Genomic DNA, 11,071 nt, shown 5'->3' with positions numbered 1-11,071 from the left:
CCACAGCCCTTCAGTGAGATCTGAGACCCCTCAGCAAAATTTGTGCTCCCTTGTCCATGTACCTTCAGTGAAGTGTGTGCCCCTTCAGTGCAGTTGTCTACTCGATGAAATATCTGTCTCCTCAGTGTGTTCCATGTCCATTCCCCATGAGGTCTGTACCCCTTCAGGGAGCTGAGACCCTCCCTTCAGTATTGGGTAGGTCCTGGATCATAGGTCTGACCATGGGAATTTTTTTTTTTTTTTCAGTTTAGGGTGTGCTGGGCTTGTGGTTAGCTCGGCAAAGAACAAGGGAGCAGATGGGAAGGGAGACTGGGCCTGATGAGGTCACAAACCCTGTGTAGACTTTAGGAGGTGGGAGCTGTCCACTTTGGGCCTCAGAATCACTCTTGGAGTTAAATATTTAAAGTTCCTTCTTGCCTTGATAGCTATTCTGTGAACTGATGGTTGGGGGTGGGCCTTTCTTGATGGTGAGTGCAAGTGGGAGATGGAGGGCGCTGCTTGGCCTCTCCTTTCTGGAATGGAAGGGATAGTGGGAAGGCAGAAATAATTGAGTCCAGGTGTGGCAGGTGGAAGTGGACTCTTGGTGAAGTAAAGAAGGGTATGAGTGATTCCTCCTATTTGCATAGACTTTGGTACACTATTTCACAAGCCTTAGCTTCAGCCTGATGAGGGGGTAAAATGACTTGGAGTCAGGAGACCTAGCTTTGGCCCTAACTTGGTCTTTGTTTGCTCTGTGACCTTGCACAAATTCTCTTCTTTCTCTGAGTCCACCATTTGTGCAATGAGGAAGTGAGTTACCAGCAAAGACCTGAACACACTTCCTGCTCTTCAATGAATCTTGTACTTTTGAGTTGGATGAAAACTTGTGGAGGCAGGGAGAGTGAAGACATCCTCAGGGGTGGGAGAAAATCTGACCTGGCACCAAGGTTAGCAGAGAAGTGGTCCTGTCCCTAGGCCATGCCCTCAGTGTGGTGGGAGGCTGGAGTTGTTTTTTTTCTGAGGACAGAGGGGAGGGGTTTACTCAGAGTGGACGGATAGTTCTTTGAGGGTAAGCGTTCCCAGAAAGAACCCTACTCCACCTGGCTTTCCAATTCAGTGGGGTGATAGTTAGGCTTGTGCAATCAGACCAAGGAGCGGCTCCAAGATGGACCTGACCCAGTTCCTCTCATTAGGCAAGCTCTTTCCCGGTCCAGCCCCGCCTTAACCCAACCTCTCATCTGTCGTCCCAAAACCGCACCCCGCGCTGGTCACTCCACGGGCCCTGCTCCTCTCCTGTCAGGTCTGGCCCCGCCCCTCCCCTGTCACTCCATGATTTCACCCCATCTCCAGTCACGCCTGGCCCCGCCCCTTATGTATTTACCCTAAGGCCCCACTCCTTCCGCGAATCAACTCCGCCCCTATCCCACAAGCGGTGTTCGACTTTTCCCGATCCGTGTCTTTGCTAACCCTGATCTTGCTCCCAGAGGGCATAGCTCCGCCCCTCCGGGCCGCCCACCCACGGTTAGTCTAAGCCCCGCCTCTACCCGCCAGGCCCCTCCCCTCCCCTAAGGCCCCGCCTACCGGGCGGCCTGTTTGTCGCCCTGAAATACCACGAGCGACAGCAAAGGCTACTACCGTGCTCGGACCTTGAAGCGATGGGGCTTCCTGAGGAGCGGGGCCGGAGCGGCAGCGGGAGCGGAGGCTGGGGGGAGGTTGGGGCCCGGAGCCGTGTGCGGAGTTGGTCGCCGCCGTCCGAGGTTAGCCAATCCGCGCACGTCCCCTCGCTGCAGTGCTACCGCCAGATGCACCGGCGCTCTGTGGAGGAGCCGCGAGGTGAGGCTGGGCCCCGGCGCGCCTGGGGGCGTCAGTGAGGAGTGTAGTGGAGGCTCCCGGGGGAGTGAGGAATTGGGGGCGTTCCGTGGGGAAATGGGTATTCCGTGAGGGGTAGGAGTTTTCTGGGGGAGTTGGGGATTTCCTTGGGAAGTTGAGGGGTCTGCGAGGAGATGGAGGTTCTGTGAGGGAAGAATTGCGGGTCTTTGGGGAGATGGACAGGAGGTTCGGGAGGACATGGGGGTTCTATGAGGAGAAGGAGGGTTCTGTGAGATGAGGGTTCCCTAGGAGTTGGGGCGTTCCCTGGCAACTTGGGGGTTTCGTGAGGAGATGTGGTTTCCGTGAAAAGGAGGTTCTGTGAGGAAAGTGAAAGTTTCATGAGAAGAGAAGGACTCCTAGGGTGAAAAGAGGGGTTCCCAGGGGCGATGGGCACCTTGAGCAGAGAAGGGCCTGGGGGAGAACTTGCCTTGCCCCCTTTCACACCAATTCAACCATTGCTTCCTGATACCTTTAACCAGTGAGGGACAGGAACCCATCTGGTTCCCATCATGGGGTCCCCACAATTAATAATGGAGTCCCAGATCTATTTTTAATGTTTCAGAAATCCCAATGGAAATTACTCAATATAAGACTGAATGAGCCACATTTTTGTTAAGTTTTTTTTTCCCTCTCTAAACTTTGGGCTGGGATGGTAATAACTGAGAAATTCTGATACAGAGGTCCATGTCTTTAAGAGTATGTGAGGAAAATTCCCTGCCCTTGCCCCTCAATGTGGGAAAGGGGTCAAAATTGTATCTGGATTAGAAGGCAGCATAATGTTTGGCAGTAGGACAAGCGTGGACCAGAAATCCAACCCCCCAAAAAATCTAGATTTATATCCTGGTTCTACCACTCATTTTCTGGGTGGTCTTAGGCAGATTTTTAAAACTATCTGAGATTCCTTTTCTTTAAAATATAGGGATAATAATACTTATCTTGTAGTTTTGTATAACAACAGTGGGTAATAAGTGTGTATTATAGTGACTGCTGCACAGTAGACATTCACTAAATGGTGGTTAGTTTGATAATAAAAACAACGTGGATGAAGTCATTACTGAGTAATGCAAGATAGGATTGAATCAAGTGTAGAGTGGTTGATTGCTGCAGGCAGTGTCCAAGTTTGAGTCCTCAGGCCTTTAACATGACTGTGACTGGGATTTACCAATTTTCCCTCCCAAAACTGTTCTACCTAATTTTCTAATCCCTGTCAATGACACTATCCCAAACCATAAATCTCTTTCATCATCTTCTCCAATAAGATCTATCTATATATTTAATTTATTTATTTGTTTATTTGTATGTACTTATTTATAGGTTGCTTACTGCTTACTAAGCACAAATCCTGTTTGACTTGATGTAGAGACTGTTATCACCCACATTTTACAGAGAAGGAAACTGAAGCTTAGAGAGGTTAACTAACTTGCACAAGGTAACAAAGCTATTTAATGGTAGAACTGGGATTTGACCTAAAGTAGTCTTGACTGAAGAACCTATACTCCTAATAGCTGTGCTATTCTTCTTCCCTGACACCACAGTCTGTCTTTCACCAAATTCTGTCAAATACTATTTCAAAATGTCTCTCCAATTACCTTGATTTCCATTCCCACAGACCCTTTTAGCTCAAGGAAGCAGCCTCCTAATTGGCTCTCTCTCCCCTAGTCTCACCCACCTTCAATCTCTGATATAGTTATCTAAACACTAGTAGATGGATATTCTGGAAACACCGATTTCTTATATTACTTCAAAACCTTTCAATAGTTTCCTATTTCCTACAGTTTCAAATAACAATTCTGCCTTTCTTTCAAGGTCTCTGGATAAGTAGCCCCACTCCACCTTTCTATCCTTGTGTCCCACTACTCTACCACACCCCTCATTCTGAACAGGCCATTCCCATTGGTATACTGAATATATAAAAGTCCCTTTCCCACCACTTCCTTAGGTTTGCCCTTTTCTTTCTGTTCCTCTCTACCTAGTCAGTCCCCACCAATTCCACAGAGCATTCCTTGATCATTCCAGTCCATGCTCATCTTTTCCTCTTCTGAACTTCTTCAGTACTTAGAATGTGTGCCAACGAAACATCCAGATTTCCACATCTCCAAAAACAAGCTAAAAACAACTGAAAAACAAAACTAAGTGATCATAAAACTTGGTTTTCTTCACTCCTTGCTGATGGACATAAATGTGGTTCATAAATAATTGTATATAATTTATGTCTGCTATTATCACTTAAAAATATTTTTGACTATACACATGTACTGAATGTAATTGTAACAACATGGACTTTAGAGTCAGATCTGATTTTGTATTCTGGTTTCTAGATGTATGGTCCTTGGGAGAGTTCCCTATGTTTCTTGAGCTTCAGTTTTCTCATCTATAAAATTAGGATAATTAATGATTATTTCATAGGGCCATATAAAGCTTAAATGAGATTAACCCAGTCCCTGGTACATGAATGGCATTCATTGAAAAATGCCAGTTCCCATTTACTTTCTCTTTAATGGCCAGTTAGTAGTCTACTGTATTACTACTAGTATTACTAGTTTTCACCAGGTTTTTTTTTCATTGTTAGGCTTTTGGGAATTTTCCAGTTTCACTAGTATAAATAGTGTTCTATAAACATCTCTTTAGTAATTGCTTTTCTTTCTTTGGGATTATTTTCTTGGAGTGTGTTCCCCAAAGCTGAGTTTGCAGATGAAAGGGTATAAAATTTTTTATGGCTCTTCTCAGGCATTTCCCTGCCATCCACTAAGATTGTGCCGATTTCTTATCTATATGAGTATCTGTTTTCCCAGGGCCACTTAGGCATTAGGTTTAATTTTTTAAAATCTTTGCTAGTTTTTACAGGTATCTAATGGCACCTTGGGATGATTTAATTTGGATTTCTTTAATTGATTGCAAATGGTACACCATGTGCTTTATCTTTTAATTATATTCTGTCTTGTACGTTCAGAAGTATTTTATGTGTTAGTCTATCTCTCCAACTAGATTGTATAAACTATATCATATAACCTTGAGCAAGTCCCTTTATCTCTATGACTTTGGTTTCTTATCACTAAAATGAGGGGGTGGTAATCTCTAAAGTTCCTTCCATTGTTACAGTTCTAAGTGACTTTCTCCCCTCTAGCTCCTGATCCAGTACTGAGAACACCCTGAGTGCTCTGCAATCACTGCTTTTACGTGTGGAGCACTTTTTCTCCAGAGTTTCAGGCAAATAGTTTAAGATTGTAAATATGATCATGTCCTTCTCCTGCTTCAAATCCTACAATGTCTTTCCATTGCTCTTAGGAGAAAGACCAAGTAAAGAGTGAAGAAAACTTCTATTCATATTTCAGATTTTAGCAAAAATATCTTCCTCAGGGAAGTTCAAGTCTTAGCTTAGAATTACTAAGTATAACCTTGGGCAAGTTATCTAATCTTTCTGAGCCTTGATTTTCAAATCCATAAATGAGAATGAAAATGAGGCCTACCGCCTAGGATTGTGGTAAGGACTAAATGAAATAATACATGTAAAGAGTTTAAAGCAACATCTGGTACATAGCAGGTCACGCTTGAGCAAGTAGTTGTAGGAGACGGAGCTGCTCAGTAACTAATTGCTGAGAGTGAGTGAACAAATTAAGAGAGACATGGTCATGGAAGATTCTGTGGGTAAAAGATTTCTTCCTTTCACTAATTAATTCATTAAAAATTGCCTACAATATCCTAGGGATTGTGATAGGCCCTGGGCAGCTGCGATTTGAATAGATGGTGAAAAATGGAGTGGCAATTTTGAGACGGGAAGAAAGAATTTGAGTAAAATTCAGCTCATGGGAATAGAAAGAAGGTAGGTTAGGAGAGTGGTGGGTGATACGCTTAGACAGGTAGTGGAGGAAACCGAGGTGGTGGGCCCTAAAGTATAGAGCAGGGAAGTTGTGACTTGGTCCTGTGCATAAACTGGTAAGATATCTGAGGATAAATATATCTGATATGCTTCGTGATATTTGGGCTTCCCTTTCTGTTGCAGAATTTTGGGGCGACATTGCCAAGGAATTTTATTGGAAGACCCCATGTCCTGGCCCATTCCTCAAGTATAACTTCGATGTGACTAAAGGGAAAATATTCATTGAATGGATGAAAGGAGCAACTACCAACATCTGCTACAATGTACTGGATCGAATTGTCCACGAGAAAAAACTTGGCGACAAAATTGCTTTTTACTGGTAAAAACATCTATCTTACAGTCTGTGGTAGATAAAAAGTCACCCCTCACAGTTTTATAGTGTTTCATAGTTCATAAAGTACTTTAAAATCCATGAACTCATTTGATACCTACAATAACCTGGTAGAGTAAGCAAAGTATCAATATCTCAGATGAGAAAAAATGCCTCAAAGAAGTTAAATGACTTAAATCACATAGATAGCATGTTGACATTCAAAGCCAAGTGTCCTGACTTTTAGTCAAGTGTTCTTGGCTTGTAGTTGGAGAGGAAAGTGGGGAGAAGGTAAATGGAAGAGAACAGGACTGAGGAGCTTGCTTTCTCATTCTTGCTTTGGGAGGAAAATTGGTATTGGATTTTTCACTACCACCACCGCTGCTGTCATCATTACCTTTTGTTGAGTATATGCCAGACGCTGTGCTCAAGTGCTTAACAAATATTATCTCATTTGATGCTCACAACAACCAAGCATTATTTATTTTCCTCATTTTACATATGTGAAAACTGAAGTTCTTAACTTATCCAAAGTCATACCGCTAGCAAGAAGCAGGGTTGAGTTTCAAACCCAGGTAATATAATTCCAGAGATTAAACTTTTGACCATGACACTATACTATTCCTCTAATTCCTTACATTAGCTTCTCAAAAGATTTGTAAAATAGGTATTCTTAGCTCCATTTTACAGATGAAGAAATGAAGCACAGAAGGGTTGCACAGTGAATAAGGTCATAAAGTAAGTGGTAGAGCCAGGATTTAAAACCAAGTTTATCTGACTCCTTGCTTGTAAAACTAGGCCATGCTGCCTTCCCAGCAGGAATTTTCTAAGACCCCCGTCTCTTGGCAAAATTGTTCTGTGGGAGGTATTAGCATACGAAACCCAAATAGGACCTTCAAATTCCAGTAATTGGGGTATTGCTTCTGCCACGACCCATGAGCACTCTGAGAATTGATCCTATTATGAAGTGAGCCAATTGGAGCAGATTAGATGTTTCATGGAAGAGTTAAATTGGTACTCAGTCAAAATTTTGCCTAGTTTGTGGGATATATTGAAGAGCCCTAACCAGAGAGACAGGAAATTTAGGTTCTCTTTCTAACTCTGCCATTCACCTGCTGTGTAACTACAGGCAACTCTCTTGAGAATTAGTTTTCTCTTCCATAAAATGGGAATAATAATTCCACCTTTGTCTTTGTCCTTAAATTAGTATGAGAGCCAAATAAGAATGTGAAAACATTATTTATTTATTTATTTATTTATTTATTTATTTATTTATTTGAAAACACTGTACAAATGTGAGTGGGTCTATTATCACATTGCCATTGCTCAATTTGCTGTCATTATGCCACTGAAACTCATGGTGTGTATGTCTGTTTAGACTTTCTTTAGCTCCTGCCCTGGACTTGATGTTGAGCTCTAGCTGACACTGGGGCCCACCTCTTAGGTTCCTTAGGGATCAGAAAACCTTTAAAGATCTGTACAGGAGATGTTTGTGTCTGAATTTTTTCTCTGGTTTGAAATAATTCAGGTGCATGGTGAAAGAGAGAAAACACAGGCCAGAGTTGTTCAATCACAGGCCAGAGTTGTTCAATCACTGGAGATTACTCCAGAATCCTGAGGCCCTTTGTTCTAGTTCCCCATCATCCATCCCTGAACAGGCTCCAGAGAGCCTTTCTTTTCCAATTTGTAAAATAAGGAGAGTAGACTAGATCAGTGTTTTCCAAAGAATGCTCCAGGAATCACTGATTACTAGAGACATTATTAGCAGGGGCATCTTAATTCATGAAACAAATGAGTGTGAGAAATACTATATATTAAATTGCCTTTCATTTGGTTCGCAATGTATATTAACATAGTAAAGGCTCTAAGAAGTCCTACAGCAAACACATCTGACTAATTTTGTTTAACATGGAATTTCCCAAATTTATTTGATCCCCAAACACTTTATGCAGCATGCTATTAACATCGTAAGAAGAAATAGTCTGTGGAACACCAATTTGAGAAGTACTGGATGAGATAATGTCTACCTTTAATTCCAGTGCAAAATTCTGCAATTCCATAACATAACTCCATGTTCACTCCATTTTTACATTGGTTCTTAACCAACAAGAATTGTTAAGGTCGTTGGTTGCTTAGCCCTCTGTAGGTGTTGTGGATACAGGGGTAGAGGAGTGGGAGACAAGTTCCATATGGGCCATTATTATTCAATTCTTTTATGTTTACAGTGAGCAAATGCAAACTACAAATAAATCACATTTGTTATAAGAAAGTAAAGTACAAATATGCTAGATATGTGGTTACTTCCCTTTGTTACCTCCATATTTTAAAATAATATGCTTATGCTGATATTGCTTCATCTTTTTAAAGAAAATATTGACTTCCTATTATGATAGATGAGAATTTAATTCTTGTATATTTCTCTAACTTCTTTCTGTCATTTTCCCAATATAGTTATAGCTCTGCTTTTTTTGTTAATTTAAAACCACTGTTTACATAAGAGTACTATAGTATGATTGCATTTCCTTTTATGTCCAGATTTTTGTTTTCTCTGAAGCTAAAAATTGCCTGTGATTTTTCTTGCACTGTTTGCCTTTATCATTTATTCAATATTTTGCAAACTCTCTATCACATGATTTATTCTATGAAGTTCTCCTTTCCCCCCAGAGTCCTTTGTCTTGGAGCCCACCTTCTTCCTGCTCTAATTTTTAGTATTATTATTTAAAAATGATATCTTTTCAGTGATTTGCTCCAGTTGATATACTTCTTATGGAGCCACAGTATGACTTTCTTTTCAACCTAAACTGTGTCATTTAGATAACTATAGTGTCATTAGCAAACCACATTTGTATCTCATTCCTTGTTTTGAGGCCTGTCTTATATACTGAAATAATCCATAAAGGAAATAGTAGTGCTCTTAGGAAAGTACTCCAATTAGCCAAAATAGAACCATATTAAGGAAGAATTTGGCGCTTTACTTTTGACTTGACACATTATAAATGTTCGTGGAATAATAGTATTTTTAGAACTCGAAGCAACTGTTTAGAGTCCATCTAGGCCAATTCTCTTTACAGATGGGTAGATTAAGGGCCAGAAAGGACAACTGAAACTAATCTACAGATATTCTCATTCCTAGTCAACTACCATATGATACTACTTCACCATATGATACTACTTCATTATTCTAGTTGTCCAAATTTGGCTTTGACAATAAGAAGAAAAATTAGCCACATTAGCCATAAATTTAATTTAAATTAATTTTCTTAAAAATATTAGATAAAATGTGTTATGAGGTTTGAATGGCCCAGACCCTGGTCTCATGGAATTTATGTTCTATTTGCGAAGACCAGATAGGCCTATATAAAACAGCCTGAAAGCAAGTATGGGCCAAACTTCAAAAAGCCACTACATGAAAAGTTCACAGAAGGGAGAAAGCATTGTACAGAAGAAGTATAACATAAAAATTTGGAGGATGGATTTTTGTGTCAAACTAACCTATTTTGAGTCCTGTTTCTGCCATTAACTAACTGCATGATTGTGTACACATTATTTAACCTCTTTGACCCTCAGTTTTCTCAACTGTAAATGTGGATAAAAATAGTTTTTATCTCATGGAGTTGTCAATTGAATAGGATAAAAAAAACATGTGTCCAACTCCTGGCACATTGAAAGCATTCAATAAAATTAGCTACCATTATTATTATATTGGGACAGTGAGAAGACCAAGTCTCTCTAGAGTAAAGATTTTATGCAGGGAACAATTCATTCATTCAATAAATACTTATTGAGAACTTACTATGTACCAGGCACTATTCTGAGCAAATAAAGTCCCTGCCCTCAGGAAGTTTATAGTCCAGCTTGAGGAGACAGACAATAAACAAACAAACCAATAAATATATGACAGGTAGTGCTAAGTGTTATAGATAAATACAGAGCAGCATAAGGGAAAAGGAATGACAATGAAGACTGGGGATTGATAAGGGAAGAACTCTCTGATAAACGTGACATTTGAGCAGAGATCTGAAGGAAATGGCATGTGTCATGCAGATAGCTGGGTTGGGAGGGGAAAATATTCGAGGTACATGAGCAAGTGCAAAGACCCTGAGGTGGGAGTGTGCTGCTGCCTGGTGTATTTGAAGAGCAGCTAGGAAGTTTGTACAGCTGAAGCAGTGTGAGCTAGAGAAAGAGAGGAGCAGGGGATGAGGTCAGTAGGACACTAGATCAGGTAGAATCTCGAAAGTCAATGTAGACTTTTGGGTTTAATTCATAGTGAAATCAGGAACCATTGGACCATCTTGAGCATAGATGTGACATGATTTGACTTATATTTAGAATCTGTCTTTTGTTGAGAATAGGCTGTAGGATGGCAAGAGCAGAAGGAGGGAGATCAATTAGAAGCCTGCTTTAGAAACCCAGGTGAGCAATGATGGTGACTTAGAACATAGTAGTAGCTTGAAAGAGTGGGGGCTGGCTAGTCGAGGGGACACTCCAGGACAGTAGGGGACTTGGGGGATCAAAGGGTTTATGGGGAGAGGGTGGAAAGAGTGGTTAATGGCTGTTATTCTGGTGATTCATACTAGCTGCTCAAACCCCACCTAGCGCAGCACTGCCTAGTGAGGGAAAACCCTGGGTTGTGCTTCTAGAATAATGCTTTACTTCCATTTCCTCACCTGGGCAGTTCTCTGTTTAAAATTTTGTGGTGAGATTTGATCTCTCCCTCTCCCACTGTTACCACCATGCAGGCCTTCTCGGTATGCAGGCTCTCATTCTGGCCCTCTAGTCTCCCCGTCTGTGACACCCTTCTTCTGCCCCACAAACACCTCTGACCCCGAGGCTGGAATGGGGGGGCTAGTAGGAAATAAGTCTGCTTGCTCATAATGATGTCTTTTCTCTGGGCGCCTGCTTTCTTATGGTGCCGTCAAATGGATTTGTGTGTGGCAGTGGGTGAAATGATTGCATGAACTTTTCTGTAACACACTACTTTCTATTATTATTAAGGGAGTTTTTTTGAGAAAGCTTTGCTCATAGCGTCAGGGCAA

General features: G+C 41.4%; 1 protein-coding gene across 1 annotated transcript in view; it reads left to right on the top strand.

Annotated features, from left to right (window-relative positions):
• The first annotated feature begins 1,387 nt into the window (after positions 1-1,387).
• The window catches only part of ACSS2 (acyl-CoA synthetase short chain family member 2), a 46,469-nt gene continuing 36,785 nt past the window's right edge, over positions 1,388-11,071 (top strand). Inside the window, exons 1-2 of the mRNA XM_019733611.3 lie at positions 1,388-1,812; positions 5,849-6,044. Coding sequence (XP_019589170.3) covers positions 1,635-1,812; positions 5,849-6,044 — 374 coding nt within the window. The 5' untranslated portion in view covers positions 1,388-1,634. The remainder of the gene's footprint in view (positions 1,813-5,848; positions 6,045-11,071) is intronic.

The sequence above is a fragment of the Rhinolophus sinicus genome, chromosome 13 (assembly GCF_057876585.1).
Source record: "Rhinolophus sinicus isolate RSI-liver-muscle chromosome 13, RSI-T2T, whole genome shotgun sequence".
NCBI lineage: Eukaryota > Metazoa > Chordata > Mammalia > Chiroptera > Rhinolophidae > Rhinolophus > Rhinolophus sinicus.
This window is presented reverse-complemented; position numbering and strand designations above follow the sequence as displayed.